This window comes from Sus scrofa, chromosome 6 (genome assembly GCF_054392235.1).
Source record: "Sus scrofa isolate SSC_HxYL_T2T_F1_AM1 chromosome 6, Sscrofa_HxYL_maternal_Yorkshire_Landrace_v2.0, whole genome shotgun sequence".
NCBI classification, from domain to species: domain Eukaryota; kingdom Metazoa; phylum Chordata; class Mammalia; order Artiodactyla; family Suidae; genus Sus; species Sus scrofa.
In genome coordinates this window covers 136242345-136259896 of record NC_139388.1, presented here as the reverse complement: position 1 = coordinate 136259896, position 17552 = coordinate 136242345, and the positions used below count along the sequence as shown (strand labels likewise).

General features: G+C 34.9%; 1 protein-coding gene across 22 annotated transcripts in view; it reads left to right on the top strand.

Annotated features, from left to right (window-relative positions):
- The window catches only part of ADGRL2 (adhesion G protein-coupled receptor L2), a 190459-nt gene extending 173856 nt beyond the window's left edge, over positions 1-16603 (top strand). For 3 of the 22 annotated variants that reach the window (XM_021096390.2, XM_021096385.2, XM_084959048.1), the window contains 6 exons: positions 3639-3730; positions 5578-5746; positions 8432-8560; positions 9265-9361; positions 11065-11193; positions 14568-16603. In XM_021096390.2, the coding sequence (XP_020952049.1) occupies positions 3639-3730; positions 5578-5746; positions 8432-8560; positions 9265-9361; positions 11065-11193; positions 14568-15322 (1371 nt within the window). In that variant the 3' untranslated portion in view covers positions 15323-16603. Of the gene's footprint in view, positions 1-3638; positions 3731-4564; positions 4610-4893; positions 4921-5577; positions 5747-8431; positions 8561-9127; positions 9362-11064; positions 11194-11426; positions 11509-13825; positions 13879-14567 lie in introns of all 22 variants that reach the window. The other 19 variants (XM_084959047.1, XM_084959046.1, XM_084959055.1 and 16 more) reach the window with 12 other exon arrangements.
- Positions 16604-17552: the final 949 nt, after the last annotated feature.

The window sequence follows — 17552 nt, the reverse complement described above, 5'->3', positions numbered from 1 at the left end:
GAGTTAAACATAAAATTTGGCTAGTGGGTGGTGGAAGTGTATGGGCATTTTAGCCATTTGCTGATTATGGAGTGGTAGTGTTTGATAAAGGAAATGGAGAATTGGTTATTATGGCAAGTCCATCAAATGGAAATAATTTGAAGAATACACTTGTATGAGTCAGGATTTCTTTGAGATTGATTTATTTAGTGTATCTTCATTCATCATCTCTGATTGATTTGTAAATTGGATTACTCTTCTTTAAAGTAGAACTTTTTTTAAAAAAAATAGAAAGCTAGTATATCTTTGTTCTGTTAGAAGATTCCTAATTTCTTCAACCAGAATAAATTGATTAATTGTATTTAAAAAGACTGGGCCTTGGAGCCAGAGGACAGTGTATTGCATCTCAGCATTGACATCATAGGAGCCAAACAGTCTTTACCAAGACACTTATCACAGATTCATGAAATGGTTATCCAAGTGCTCCCTGCTCCCTCTGGAGATAGGATTATAGGTTGTTGGTGGGGGTTTTTTTTCCCCTGTAACTTTCTGTATTTTCTGAACCTTTTTTTTTTTTTGGCCACCCTGCAGCATATGGAGTTCCTTGTCCAGGGATCAGAGCCAAGCCTCAGTTGTGACCTACGGCACAGCTGTAGCAATGTGGGATCCTTTAACCCACTGTGCCAGGCCAGGGGTCAAACCTGTGTCCCAGCGCCAGAGCTGCGGAAACGCCATGGATCCCATGGATCCCATTGTGGCACAGCAAGAACTCTCTATTTGCTGAACTTTCTGTCTTGTGAATGTATTATATTTGTAGGAAAAAGCACTAAACACATTTATAACATTAAAAACCTCAGTAGGGTAAGGGAAGAATGGGGGGGGTGTCTAAGGATTTTTTAAGGATTAATTGAGATGCATTTTCTGTGGCACTTTCAAGATAGTTCTGTCTTAACAAAAAAGAAATGTCTTTGTAATTAAGCTTTAATTCTATTTTTACATAGGTACATTTTAGTTTCATTTCAGTTTTGTTGGAAAATGAGCTAGTTCTTAAATTATTTATTTATTTACTGGCCTGGTTTTCTTCATTGAAAAATATGTTTGGATAGATCCACCCCACAATTTCACATTTTCAACTCATTTTCTTTTTATAGCATATTTGATACATCCAACTTTTTTTTTCACATTCATGTTCTTTACCTTCCGTGTAGTTTTAGATATTGTAGTGAATAATTTGTCTTTCCCGAATGTACTACTACTACTATTCTCTTATTCCTGAGGGGATAATTAATATGCTTAGGAAATAATGAGCTCTAAATTCTGGCCCTTTGTGCTTCAGAAAATTATTTGAGAAAAAGTGTTGGGGTGGGGGGCAACCCGAGGTCTGGAAGTTTTTGAATAAAGGAAATACATAGTTTTATAGGACATTCAAAAAGAAAGATCCAGAGGTGGAGTTCCCCTCAGTGGCTCGGTAGTTAATGAACCTGACAAGCATCCATGAGAATGTGTGGGTTCAATCCCTGGCCTCACTCAGTGGGTTAAGGATCTGACGTTGCCGTGAGTTGTGGTGTAGGTGGCAGACACAGTTTGGATCTGGTGTTGCTGTGGCTGAGGTGTAAGCCGGCAGCTACAGCTCCAACTGGACCCCTAACCTGGGAACCTCCATAAGCCACGGGTGCAACCCTAAAAAGACCAAAAAAAAAAAAAAAAAAAATGGGAGGTATCAAGAGGTTTAGATGATTTTTAACTCTGAATTTTTTAAGGCAGCCATTCTTACCTAAGAGTTGTAGCTAGTTTTTTTTTTGGATTTTGGGAGTTCTTATTTTTAACCATTCCTAAATTGTCCTAGTTAAGACTTACTGTTATATAAAATAAAAAGTAAAAACACTGCTGATTTTTGCCTTCAAAAAAAAAATTAGAAACTATACCATGATTTTTTTAAAACCCAGTTAAATATTTATTACAGTACCAGGCTCTCCCTAATTTCTCAAAGGCAAAAATTGTCTTTCCCATAGTACAATAAGTACATTCTTGTATGGAGTAGTAAGGTCAATAAATATTTGTGGAATGAGATGCACAAATATTGTAATATTGTAATATCCCTGAAAATATAAGCATATATATAAATATATAAGCATATGTTTATAATTTATATAATTACTTATGACCTACTGGAGTTTATAATCGTCAGAATATAAAGCTAGAAAATTTTTTACCAACTTATTTACTTCTTCTCTAGACAAGTATTTTAAGAAATAAATTAAGTACTCTTTTAAGCAAAGAGCCTCTTTTGTCCTCAAGTAATTGACATCAAACAATGGAATGCTCTCTGCCAGTACTTGCAAATTATGCCTTTTAACTTCGTTTTAGTCCTTAAGAGGAAATTCTACATCTAAGAGAAATAACCAGGCACGGTAGACAAAATGACTCATGTACAGCTTAGATTAAAGACTTGTTAGGAAGGACTTGGAAATTTTATTTATTGCCTTATATCATTTTTCATAATTATAAAATAAGTAGTAATGAATAACATAACATTATTTTATCAGATGATATTATGACTCACTATGAGCCATCCATGTTACTGTAACAAAGTAATGTCAATTATTTATCACTAAGAAATTGCTTTCATCCCTACTTATGAGCCCTTTTCTGAATATACCTTTTGGGCTTGTACAAAGTCACCTGATGCTCACCAAGTAACTTTGTTTTGTCTTTTTAAAAGTAATAATCTAAAGTAAATAAAATGTTAAAAAAAAAATCCAGGACCAAGTTAGCATAGTTTTATTTTTCAAGCATAAACATGAAACTGTCTTCATTCCATCCAGCATTCTGCCAGGCTTTTGTAGAAGCAAATGCAAATTACAAACCCTTAACTCTCCTTGGTCCGACTCTTTTCTTCTGAGATCCCTCAGGTTGACCTGCAGACCTCTTCCGTGTCAGGCTCCATCTTCCCCAGTTGGCCTCTGTGGCACCTAGATTCTTTGCACAGTTGAATGTTAAGAGGGACTCAAAACAGCCTTGCTTTAGAATTTACTACTGCGACACAGCATAAAGACTTAAGGAAAAGGGCCATGACTGCTTTTAGCACTTAAATAGCAAATATATGTACTAAAGATTTATCTTACTTTATATAACCAGTGAACATCTTTCATTTTGATGCATACCATTACCTTACCAAAAAATTGTGCAAGTATTATTTTCCTCATTGAATCAGTCAAAATCAAGAGCTAGACTTCAACTAAGTCTCAGGGTCCCAAATTCAGGAATCCTTCCTTTATAAGCTGCATGATGTACATGACTCTTCTGAGAAATTCACTTCAGTGTCTTCATTAGATGGCTTTTTAGGCCCTGCAGTACCTCTAGCTAAAAAAACTAATTTAGGCTTTCTAATTTGTTTAATCATCACCACATGATGCTGATTTAATGAGGTTGCAATTTCATGTCAAATGATCTATTAAAAAAATTGATCATACGTAGCCAGAGTATTTTTTATTTAGACTCAACTTGATCATTGCATAAGAAACTAAAATTGAATCAGTGTCTACCATATACTTATGTCATTGATATTTAACTACCTTAACCCATTAAATATATTTGCATAAATGTATTTAATTTTTACTTTTTGTCATAATGGTCTAATTCTTTATTTGTTATAATAGCTAAATATTATCTTCCTGGTGATCACATTGTGCAAAATGGTGAAGCACTCAAATACTTTGAAACCAGATTCTAGCAGGTTGGAAAACATTAAGTAAGTATTTTGTATTTTAATTTTAGTGCCTGACAGACTACGTGAAAGATATTTTCCACAGGGAATACATGAATGCCATCTCCCAACTGTAGAAATTATTTCAAAATGAAGGTTTTTTTTTTTTTTTTTTTTTTTAACTGATCAAGTTTGAGTCTCTGTTACCATGTCACAGACTTTGGTCAAAAATTAGATAATTTCTGTCTTGATCTAGAGCCCAGAAATTATTTCAGTGGCTTTGTGGAAATTCCATATCACTGTAGCAATTTCATTTGAATTTAAAATGCAATTCAAAATGATGTTCCTGTTTGCATGGCTGCTATGATTATATTAAGTTTGTTTTGCTAAATGACTTTCTGATTTAAGGATTCTGAGCAGTTTCTACTTCTAATGCTGTTTTCCTAAGAGAATTTACTCTATTACTATTGTTAACTTGGAGATTATCTGTTGTTTTCATGATAATTAAATAAATGTTTACTTGATTTCAGTGGTGGAAAAAACTAATATCCTATCAATGGAAAAAATGCTATCTAATTAACAAGAAATTGATAGCTGTTGATTCATTAAGTGATCTTACAAAAGCATTTTCAGAGATTTTTTTTTAATATGAGTTAATTTAAAATGTGAGGAGGTATTCAAGTTGATTGTAATGGGATGTGGAAAATATTTTAATGTTAAAAATGGCAGATCTATAGTAAGGGTAATTTTTTTTTAATTAGATGTTTTAGATAGGTTAGTGCCAGCCTCATTGCATGTTGCATGGTAAGAGAGAGAGCTAATCTTTAGCATCTCTCTCTTTTCTTCCTTTTCCTCTTTCTGTCTTCTCATCTACACCAGTAATTACCGTGTTTGTGATGGCTACTATAATACGGACTTACCTGGGTAAGGTAGAACCCTACATTAACAAATTTATGGCATGATTTATATTTTTTACAAACCCGTCAGTATCATGAATTGCCCTTAATTTCTATAATTATTTTGGGATATCTAATTTGCTACAGTATTTAAAACTATAATATGCCTTTATTTTTTAATTGCTTGCCTCTGCATTTTAACTTTCTTAATTTTGACTAATTTTATAAAATATATAAATGCTTTCTTATTACTTTCTATTTTAATTCTGTCTAATAATTTTGTTTCTCTTTTCTGCTTATAATGCTTTCTAGCTATGAAGATAATAAGCCATTTATCAAGTAAGATCATTAGTTAGACATGGAATGCACTGACTTTAAATCCTTCTCATTCCGTCCTATTTTCTACAGTTCTTTTCTCTTTAAGCTATTCATGATGAAATCTCTCCAAAATTATTTTATTTTGAAGTTGTTCTCATGTTTTTGTCCATTTCAGCTAGGCTTCTTCATGCTTTAGTTATAAAACCTTAGGTTCACCTAAGAGTAGTTTCTTAGAATCTGAAGTTTAGGTGCTAAGTGATTATCTGCCATTTAACCTTTCTGTATGTGTCACATTATTCAGTTCATGAGTGCACCACAGGAGTAAAAATACAGGAGTAAACTAATTAAGGACTCCTTAATTTCTCTTACTAAAATGCACATAAAAGACAATAAAGTCACGTGGGATGTTTTACACCTTGTATTTTAATATAGTTTTCATACCTTGTTTATTCTGAGTAAGAAAAGGTCAAACCTGCTGTTGCTGTTTTCACTGGAGACTGCAGTACTAAATGCTATTGTTCTTTCTTTAATCAATGAAAGGTTAAAGCCAAAATGCTGTTGAATTTGAATGTGAACATAGAGAAAGTCAACTGCTCCTACTGATATGTTAATATTTAAGTGTGATGTGTGTTGTTCTCTCATTGAACCTTGTTGATAAAATTCACTTTGTTTTTTCAGGTCTTGGGTGCTTGGCGCTTTCGCTCTTCTTTGTCTTCTTGGCCTAACCTGGTCATTTGGGTTGCTTTTTATTAATGAGGAGACGATTGTGATGGCATATCTCTTCACCATCTTTAATGCTTTCCAGGGAGTGTTCATTTTCATCTTTCACTGTGCTCTCCAAAAGAAAGTAAGTGGAAACACTCAGGAGCCCTTTTTACTCTTGTTCTTTGATTTGAAAATAGTACATGTAATAGAGAAGATTTGAAGTTACAACTGGCATATTATTAATAGCATTGTATTTTAATCATAAATTAATTGTAATGCATGTCAGGAATTTCAGGCTTCCCATATAAAATATGTCAATATCAGTCTTTTGAATCTCAATTTGGCAATGTGTGAACTTTTGTTAATGATTTCTTCTTTGGAGTCTACAAAATGCTCTGTGCAAAGGGTATACAAGATAAAGAAAAGGTTAAATAATCTTGTTCTTCCTCAATAAAAGGTATAAGTTCCTTGGTGGCCTAGCAGTTAAAGATTCAGTGTTGTCGACTGCTGTGGCTCAGGTTCAGTCCCAGGCCTGGGAACTTCCACGTGGTTCAGAATGAATTTGAATGTAAGGATAAGTGACCTAAATTTTAAAACACAAGATATAAAAAAATTAATGTTTTTGAGTAATTTTGATCTTAAGGCTCAGTAATTTAATATCTCACATCACTTTGTCCTGTTAAGTGGAGTTCACAATGATTCAAAAATTAAAGTCAAAGATGAAAAATTTTAAGCTATTGCAAGAAGATGTAAACCTAAGAGAACAGCATAGCTGCCATTTAAGTTTAAAATTTCCATGCCTTTCACTAGGTATCATCCTTTCCCTGCATATCTAATGTAGTCTTTTTATTCTGTTATTACTAGTTGGTCACTAAATTGAACAGAGAAATAGAATTGTGAAAGTGAAAACTATTATGTTTTCAGTCCTGAAAAGATGATAGTGTTGTTACTTCCATCAGTTTCGAATAAGCTATAATTTTGAGATAATGACAGTGGAATGTGCAATACTGACAGATAATGTACATTCACAGCAATATAGGCATTAGGCAAAACCAACACCGGAGGGTATTATTTGGATAAAATACCATTTTGATTGCCATTGTCTTGGTTATATACATTTCAGAACATTTATAGCCATTAAATGTGCAGACATTTTTTTGTGAAATATCATGTGTTATTTAATGACACTGGACTTTAAATTTCTAAACATTATACAGGTATAATCTTGTAATTACTTTAGATTATATATATAGATTTTATTACATAAATGAGCATTTTCTATATATGCATATGATCATTTCTAAATACATATGACCTTGTGATTACTTTGATTTTTACATATTTTCTACATAGATGGGCATCTTATATACATACAGATGATCATATATTCATAATTTCTGTCAATTGTTTTTGACAAAGTATAAACTTAGCAGAAAAAAGATGTTGTCATTATTTCCTCACAGAGTTTGTGTATTAATTGCACAGAGACTTTGCTATGCTCTTTAATTCATTGTGCTGTGCTTCTTTTGAAGAAGTTCTCTTTAGTCTTGGATACATCTCTATTGGGTGCTCCTAGGGTGAGTTGTCAAGAATATGATAAAAGATGATTTAGTAAAAGTCATGGTTCTGACTGCTTGAGTGAGCATATTTAGGCCAAGAAAATGATTTGAAAGTTCAACCCCATTGTTATTTGTTCTAATGGGTATAATTAAATAAAGCTAAGAGGCTGAAAATGCAAGTCCACTTAGATTTAAAAAGTCATCTGGTGACTTTAATTCTCTAATTTCCCAAGGAATAAGTGTCAAAATTATAGTCTTCGTAGGCAGATACTGAGCATAGAACAGTAAAGGGGGAAAAAAAAAAACCTTTGAGTGTTTTTTGAAATGTACTAGAAGAAATAATTTCTTAGGCAACTTCTCCTTCTGTGTTGTAATTTCAGAGTTGGCTCCCTGCCACAAGGAAGCGTGTTTATATGCTGGTATAGCTGCTCAGAGTCCAGATCTCTCCCCAACTCTGAATTCTTGACCACTTCTCTAAGCAGGGCCCTATTCCTTAACAGCTGTTTGGACCTCACGTTTTAAAGTTTAAACTTTAATTTTTAGGCCTGACAACTTTTCTATCTATTCATATATCCAGGCTTCAGGGGAAAAGGGAAATTACATGGGTAACTCATTAATGTGAATGGAAATTGCATAAATAGTTCCCCTGTGTGTTAATGAAGTGAATAGGCATCTTAGACTCTCTACACTAAGTGCTAGCGCTTAGACACATCACAAAATGAAGAAAACATTCCATCCTAATTAATGGCATATGTATCAAAGGACTTTTTTTTCTTTATTCTCGTGCCAAAGTAGTCTTGTCATTATAAAGAGGTTACCCACAACACTATGCAATCTAGTAAAAGAAGTTAATGTATTGACCTACCTATGAGGACACGAAGCGAATGAAACTTAGATGACTGAATTACAAGTGGTTAAATGTAATTAAGCAAGGAAAATACTAAATTTTTATCCTGCTTTCTTAGCAGGAAATAAAAAATTGGGTTTGAGAAAGGACATAGAATAAGGCTTTTCAAATATTACCAATGTATTAATTAATAACATTTGCATAATAAGGACAGCATAAAGCATTTCTACATATTATTTCACATTTTAAAGATGTTACTGGCCACTCTAGTTACCATGTCAGCAGTTTCAGTTGAACTTGATTTTGTAATCTCCGCGGAAGACTGTTCATGGAACTTTTTATCTCCACTGTTCATTTAACGGGAGAGAGAGAAGCAAGCATGTTGATGTTAATCCCTTGGTCTCATGGTTATTCAATGCAGGTACGAAAAGAATACGGGAAGTGCTTCAGACACTCATATTGCTGCGGTGGCCTCCCAACCGAAAGCCCCCACAGTTCAGTGAAGGCATCCACGACCAGAACCAGTGCTCGGTATTCCTCTGGCACACAGGTGACAAAGAACTTGACAGCATCTTTAATTAACCTTCTTTATAGAAAGCCTTATGAGACATGTTCTGTTCAGGTGCACTAATTGTCTCCTCATTATAATAATCTAGATAGCAAATGCTTGCCTTCTTAGTATTTTGGTTTTAATTTCTTGCTAAGTATTTCATTAAGGTGTTTCTTTAGGGGTAAACATCCTTTTTTGAGAGCTATACTTCTTTAAGAAGTATGTCCTCATCATTTGATAGCTTAGCTCCCATAGCACAGGACTCAGTGGGCGTTCAGTAAACATTTGTTGAATAATCATCTCCACTTTAAAAAAAGACAATAAATAAAAACTTCTTTTAAGATTGGAAGGTTAAATACTCCTTGATAGAGAAGCTCCAGAGCAGTATAGGCTTTCTTAGTTTTAGACCAGAATCAATACACTTTTTTTTTTTTTTTAATTGGTCAAGAGACAATCCTACACAGATTGTTTAGAGTAACATTTTTGTGTCTTTAATATAAGGTAAGCTTGCAGAGTTCTGGTGGCTCAGTGTGTTAAGGATCTGGTGTTGTTACTGCTGTGTCTCAGGTCATTGCTGTGGCGCAGGTTCAGTCCTTGGCCCCAGAACTTCCACAGGCTGTGGGTGCACCCCCCCAAAATATATATATATCAGGTAAGCTTGGGAAAACTAACATAACATATCTCTTGCTATTTTATGTTAATAGAGTCGTATAAGAAGGATGTGGAATGACACTGTGAGAAAACAATCTGAATCTTCTTTTATCTCAGGTGACATCAATAGCACTTCAACACTTAATCAAGGTCAGTTACTAGGAAAATATGAATTTACAATTTAACATTTGCACCTTTTGCCCAGTTACAATAATTCTAGATAAAATGCTGAATTTTTCTCTCAGAGGGGTTTATATCACAAGCTCTTAAAACTGAGTCATCTTTTGTCCTTTATTAAAGTACATATAAATTCAGTAATGTAGAAAGTATGATTTTAAACTCTACACGAACAGAATAAGACTGGAAAAAGTAATTACTAAGAACATACTTTGTCACAGATTAAAATGTCTTCCTAGTGAGTACAAATTTATCCTTTCTAAATGAGACATTTATAAAAGTTTTCTTCTTGAAACATTATTAGAATAACTACTGTTTACATTAAATAGCGTCAGTTTTACAGTGAAAATTCTTATTTCTAAAATTCTATTTTACATTTCTATCAAAAAGGTATAGGTAAATGCCAAAAACATCTATAGTAACTCTTCATAAACAAATAATTAAATTACATGAGGATTTGCAAACTAATTTGTTATATCTGAATTATTATTTTTTAATGTGTCTGCAGCTACACTCAAACTTACTTACTTAATCACTGTAATTCTTACTTAAAATCAGGTGGCAAATAAAATAATTTAGCAAGATAAGGGTCCAAGTGCATATACAGACATATTCCTGAGACAAACTTAGTAAATTTCAGTTTACTATGAAAAAAATCATGTATTACTGCATATATCTTGGAAAGGTAATTTATCCAGGTAATTTCAATTTTGATGTACTGAGTTGTAATATGATATAGTATGTTATATTTTATCACAATGAAATATTAAAGACATTTTTCATTGTTGACATTGTTCTGATAAGATTCTGGTTTAAAATGAAAAAAGTAAGAATATGTATGGCATCAAAACCAACTCGAATTTTAAAATATCTTTAGCCAAATTGCATTAGCTATGCAAAACATATGTTTGATAAGTATTGAAAGGTTTGTAATTTGTCAATTAGAATGAGTGAAATGTGTGTTTATTCCATTGCTCTGATGTTTTACCTAATTCTGTTAAGATGACTACCGAAAAGGAAATGAATTATTCAGTGGTTCATTTATGAAACCTGGCAAATAAGATTACAGAAGGAAAATTCTTGTTACATAGAATGCGTGAATGGTCTAATAATTCATTATACACAGTCTCTTTTTTCCCCTCAGCATGTGTGCTCTTGCATTTACTAAGTGAAGCTTGGTGCAATGTGTCATACTTTTTACCTGTTTGTGAAAGTTGTTTTTCCTCCTGCTTGTATCAGAGTTGGTATTAACACAGATGTTTTCATGAGGGATAATCCCACACCTGTAAATTCTGAAAGTTTGTGATTCCCTCTTCTGGGCTTCAGCGGTTAGGTTTTTAATATTAAGCAGTAACATCTTGAAACATAATGTTGATCTCTGTGCATTTAATTGCCATTTTTGTTTAACAGTGATTTTGTATAAATTAGTAAATGTCATCCTCAGCAGGTGTTTACTTGGGGGACTTAGAAAGCACCTGTGAATTACTGAAATTTAACTTCCCTCTCCCCTTTCTCCTTCAAATTAGTAGTTCAAATACAGTCAGAAAATTTCAGCAGATTTTTTTTTCCATTGCCAACTTATCCGCTACCCTTGGTGAATACAAAAAGTACTTTACTGCAACTGTAACACTAAAAATAAGAGAACTGATGTATTTTTTTCTGTTTCTTTGCTTTAGGAATGACTGGCAATTACCTACTAACAAACCCTCTTCTTCGACCCCACGGCACTAACAACCCCTATAACACATTGCTCGCTGAAACAGTTGTATGTAATGCCCCTTCAGCTCCTGTATTTAACTCACCAGGTGTGCTTATACTTAAGAATAAAACTACCTTTCTTTGCTGCTAAACAGAGCTCTGATCTTTGCCCTTTTTCTAGAATACTCAAGTTGCCATATATTTATTATTAATCCTTAATTTCTCAGTTAAAAAGAATTATATGGTATCACCCATGCCAGGCTTCTAAAACTGCACTATATTATAGTAAAAATCCAGTCGTGATAGTATTTACCAATAATTATCCATGTTTTTGACACAGGTGGCATAAATCTTAATATATTATTACAGGACTGACAGCACATGGTCTGAGAGCCCATCTTCAAGATTTATATCATTTAGAGGTATCCTATCTATGTAATATACTATTCAGTTGATTCTAAAGCTTGCTGACAGAATTTGCTTCTGGCATGAATTATAGCTAATAAAGATAATTTGGATGCCTAGGTATAGAAAACTACATCCAGCATTATCAATGTAATCAAACTATAGTATAGTGCAGCTTTATGGTAGTTTTTCTTTTTTCTTAAAAAACTTTGAGATTAAAGTTAATATTAGTCAGTTTATACCTACAGTTTTGTTTTTTTTTTTTAAATTGGGGGAGGGGGGAGAGATTGTCACTAACTCATCCTGTATTTTACTGTTTTCTAATAGCTTATATATTTCAAAAAGCATACATGTGTTTAATATTAACAGAATTTTCAAGATTTGGTGAAAGTTAATGCCTAATTACTGTTAGCATATAATCTTTATTTATGATTGATATTTGCCACTAAATTAAACACAGAACTTCGTTTCTGTTTGTTTTTCTTAAAATTCTTTCTTAACTGCAGCTTCTCTTTTCATTCTCTTGTTTTTCTTACTTTCCTTATGCTTTCCTCTAGCAACCTACAGAGAGACAAGTATGGGAGTAAAACTTAACTTTGCCTATCAAATGTAAATTTTTTCAGCATGATTTTTAACCGGCACAATTAAAACATAACTAGCAGTCATGAAGTAGACTCAGCGGGCAAGTGGTTCACAATTTGCAACTCAAATGTTACCAGATTCAAATTGTACATCTATCTGTACTGCCTTTTGTCAGTAATAGAGGTCTGTAGCAAAGGCTGTCCATACTTTAAGTATATGCAATGCTGAAATAATTTGCTCCTTAAAGCCTGAGGTACTGTCAACCAGAATGCTTAATAATTGACTTATCATTTCTGCATTCCCACAGTAATCTTGCTACAGGCTGTGGAAAGTCTTCCAGTGAATTACCTGAACTTGGGCAGAAAAAGTTGCCTCTTCAAAACCAGCCAAAGATGTGCTTAAATCTGCAGTATATCACAGAAAACACCTTTTGGATTATCCAGTATATATTTTTATATTTAGTAAGCAACAATACAAAGAAAGAGAAATGTCAAGATCGCACCTCTACAGAGGAATCATATGCTTAGCAACTGATCCCTGTGTCACTTATAATTTAAAACATCACACTTTTTCTAGTAGTAGATCTTGTAAAGAGTGTGGCACAAATATGAATTTATAAAGCTAGAGAGTTGTGCCAGCCGACCTAAAGGAAGCCTTGCAAATAATTATCATAAGTTCATTTTGTTATATGTGGAACATCATACAAATTGAATTGTCAGTTTTTCAAATGTAGAAGTCAGATCAGAATTTTTTTTAAACAATGTGAGTCAACAACAAATACGATCTCATTTTCTGCTAATGATAATTAATTGAGCAATTATTAGACACTGCTTGGTCATGAAATTCTGTTTTCTAGGATAATCTGCAGCTTTAAGAGTGGAGTGAGCACTTAAAAAGGGAAATTTCCTGTTTTTTCCAAGAATTATTTTTTTTCCTAAACTCCTCCAAGCCTTGCATACAATGCAGCAGCCTCACAGTGGTCAGTTTCATTTCAATAACATCATTTCATTCTTTTTTTTTTCCAGACCTATCTGTAGACAAGTGATTTTTTTTCTCTAGGATTTTGCGAATGAATAACCTAACCTTCCATGGTACAGACCATTTAATTTTCTCTAAAAATTTTTTTTCCATCTGCCTGAGAAGCACTGTGATGTCTTAGTTTACATGTTTATGTGTCTGTAGAAAAATACAACTCTGATTCAAAGAGAGCATGTTACCATATTTTTTTTCCTCCTAAACCCTCTTTTCATATCTTCAGCAGACGTATCCAATCTTTCATCCTTTAGAGATAAAAATATACTAGCCAAGGCTGACACCCTTTTCCCATTCCACAGTTAATATTTATTCTTGGTTTAATTTCTGTGACCCATACTTAAGAAATCTCCTAACATTTCTACGTTTAACTCCATGCCCATGGTGTCTGTGGGCCAGTCTCGTACAGTAGACTCTGCTGGTTCATTCGGTGCTGTCACTGTGACTGATGCAGATTGCAGGGCTGCAGGCCAACCTTGACCATTAGGAGCCTGGGGCCATTGCTATTAGAGTATCAGTACCAAAAAAAAAAAAAAAAAAAAAGAAAAGAAAGAAAGAAAAGAAAAGTTCAAAATCATGAGAAGCATTCAATGAAAAAGTAAAAGGCTGCCGTTGCTGGTAATCTAATTTGTTGAACCCTTGCTCTGACTAAGTTGCTGAGAAGCTTAGAAATTCTTCATCATGTTACAATAAATCATTTTACTTTCTTTTATATATCAGCTACTCTTAGGCCAGATAGCCTGAGCAGACAGACATGATGTGAGTTGTCCAAAGTGAGTCATTCCACCTGCTGTCTATCGTGTTGTTGGATGGTGCTTGTGGGCCCCTGGTCCCGTCAGTATGAGAGATGGCTGTCTTTGTTTAACACGACTTCTTTGTGTCTGTCCATTTTTTCATTCTTTTTTTTAACCTCATCTCCAGAAAAAGGAAATGTTAGAATGTTGTTTAAAGAGTTGCTTGCCAGTTATGTGGGTTTATGTTGTACATTTGCCTTCAGTTTTTGTATGTGACTTATTCCTTTTTTAATTTAGTGTTGTTTAGGACAAATTCTGTTAATTTTATTTTTATAAACCATAGTCTTGTACTCGAAAATGTAAACGTCACTAATGAATTGCTTTGCATTAACTATGCAAGGGCATGGAGTGAAGTCTTCTTTGTAAGAGTGTCAGAGATCTGACCCCAAATCAATTCATAACAACCGTCTCCCCCAAATTGATAAAGCAACGTGCTGTATGCCAACTCCCTCCCTGGAAAATAGTAGTATTCTTTCACGCTCGTTCCTGTTATCTCAGGGTTTGCAACTGTTGACAGTTGGGAATGCGGGAAAGCCTGGCGCTTTTCAAGTGTTAGCTTTCAAACACAACTTTGTCCTGAACGACATTAAAAAGTTTTGTGCAAAAGAAGTAGAGATTCTTGGGGACGGATCAGAGGCAGTAATGGAGCCCTCCCTCTTCTGTTTCAGGACATTCACTGAACAGTGCCAGGGATACAAGTGCCATGGATACTCTACCGCTAAATGGTAACTTTAACAACAGCTACTCCCTGCGCAAGGGGGACTATAACGACAGCGTGCAGGTCGTGGACTGTGGACTAAGTCTGAACGATACCGCTTTTGAGAAAATGATCATTTCAGAGTTAGTGCACAACAACCTGCGGGGCGGCGGCAAGGCCCACAACCTCGAGCTCACGCTCCCCGTCAAACCCGTGATCGGAGGGAGCAGCAGCGAAGATGACGCAATTGTGGCCGACGCGTCATCTTTGATGCACGGCGACAACCCAGGGCTGGAGCTCCATCACAAAGAGCTCGAGGCGCCCCTCATTCCTCAGCGGACTCACTCCCTCCTGTACCAACCCCAGAAGAAAGCCAAGCCCGAGGGGACGGACAGCTACGTCTCGCAGCTGACCGCCGAGGCCGAGGACCACCTCCAGTCCCCCAACAGGGACTCTCTTTACACGAGCATGCCCAACCTCAGAGACTCTCCCTACCAGGAGAGCAGCCCCGACATGGAAGAAGACCTCTCCCCGTCCAGGAGGAGCGAGAACGAGGACATTTACTACAAGAGCATGCCAAACCTGGGAGCCGGCCATCAGCTGCAGATGTGCTACCAGATCAGCAGGGGCAATAGCGACGGGTACATCCTCCCCATCAACAAGGAAGGGTGCATCCCCGAAGGAGACGTCAGAGAAGGGCAGATGCAGCTGGTGACAAGTCTTTAACAGCAGCGCAGCTGAGGAAGGCCGGGGACCACACGCAGGGGTCGGTAAACAAAGACAGGCTTAGCCGACCCCCCACAGCTCCCTCCGCCTCCACTTGACGAGATGCCTCTGTTGACCTGTGGTTCTCCCGTGTACAAAAGATGACTGAACCTTGCCGTTCTGTGAATTTTTATAAACCATGCAAAAACTTTGTACATACACAGAGTATACTAAGATGAATTATTTGTTACAAAGAAAAGAGATGCCAACCAGGTATTTTAGGATTCTGCTGCTGTTTAGAGAAAATTGTGAACCAAGCAAAACGAAACTTTCCAGCCATTTTACTGCAGCAGTCTGTGAACTCGATTTGTAAATATGGCTGCACCATTTTTGTAGGCCTGCATTGTATTATATACAAGACGTAGGCTTTAAAATCCTGTGGGACAAATTTACTGTACCTTACTGTTCCTGACAAGACTTGGAAAAGCAGGAGAGATATTCTGCATCCGTTTGCAGTTTACTGCAAACCTTTTACATTAAGGCAAAGATTGAAAACATGTAACCACTAGCAATCAAGCCACAGGCCTTATTTCATATGTTTCCTCAACTGTACAATGAACTATTCAAAAATGGCTAAAGAAATTATATTTTGTTCTATTGCTAGGGTAAAATAAATACATTTGTGTCCAACTGAAATATAATTGTCATTAAAATAATTTTAAAGAGTTTGAAGAAAATATTGTGAAAAGCTCTTGGTTGCACATATGTTATGAAATGTTTTTTCTTACACTTTGTCATGGTAAGTTCTACCCATTTTCACTTATTTTCCACTGTATGCAGTGTTCTGCTTTGACAAGTTAGTCCTTATTCTTACATTTAAATTTCTTATTGCCAAAAGAACGTGTTTTATGGGGAAAAAACTCTTTGAAGCCAGTTACGCCATGCCTTGCACAAATGTGGTGAAATCTAGAAACGATTGGGTGTGACCTTCTGTTTGTTCTTGAACAGGGGGCCAAGAGGGCACTGGGCACTTCTCACAAACTTTCTCGTGAACAAAAGGTGCCTATTCTTTTTTAAAAAATAAAATAAAACATAAATATTACTCCTCCATATTCCTTCTGCCTATATTTAGTAATTAATTTATTTTATGATAAAGTTCTAATGAAGTGTAAATTGTTTCAGCAAAGTTCTGCTTTTCTCTTCATCCCTTTGTGTAAACCTGTTAATAATGAGCCCATCACTAATATTCAGTGTAAAGTTTAACACGGTTTGACAGTAAATAAATGTGAATTTTTTCAAGTAGTTAACATGTCCACTTTTATGTATGATACATGATTGGCTTTAACGCACGAGTCCTTTACTGCCCCACTCCCGGTGGATATACTGGTCTTTCACAGTATAACCCATGGAGATGCGAAGGTATAACCATTCAGTTGCCTGAGGGTTCTATATGCTGAAAAGAATATATTTGTTTTCTGATTGTCCACGACCTTTGCTCAAAATCTGGCAGATAGGTTTCAATAGGGAAATACATGGAAAGCATTTGTATTTGTTGCATTGCAACAGAGCTGAAACAAAATCGAAAAAAGAAGATGGGTTGGAAATTCTCCAGTCGGGTTTGAGCCTCGTGAAAGACTTGACTTTTCAGCCGTATTGAGAAGAAAATCCTAAAACATACTTTTACAGTTTGAGGATTATAAGTATCCCTATAGGCAGCTGCGAATGACAATGTTTGTTATCGTGGAAAGGTTCAAAAAAATCATATAATTGAATCTCAACAAATACATTTTTCCTGTCTACATCATCAAGATTTATACCAAAAGCTTACTGGTTCTCCTGAGCATTTCCACCAAGTCAGAAATCACTTTATTTCATGTAGACACACTTAGTCATGCCTATTAAGTTGAAATAGTAATAAGACAAACATTTTTAACTATATATATATATATATATATATCTAAATGTGGATATAGTAAGGTAGATTATAATAAAATATTACCAATATTTAATAATAGGGTGACAGTGAAGGAGTGTGCACAGATAGTTAATACCTAACAAGCCGGAAATTGTCTCTAAGAAATATTAATATTCAAACAGATTTAACAGACCTCTAACAAGGATATTGATATTTCCTTGTCTAAAATTTTCAGAAGTTTACAAAACATTATTTGCTAAAAGGGGGCATTATATAATGAAGCATTTTAATTTTCTGTGTTTTTGTTTTTTTTTTAATTTCAAAGCATAAAACTAC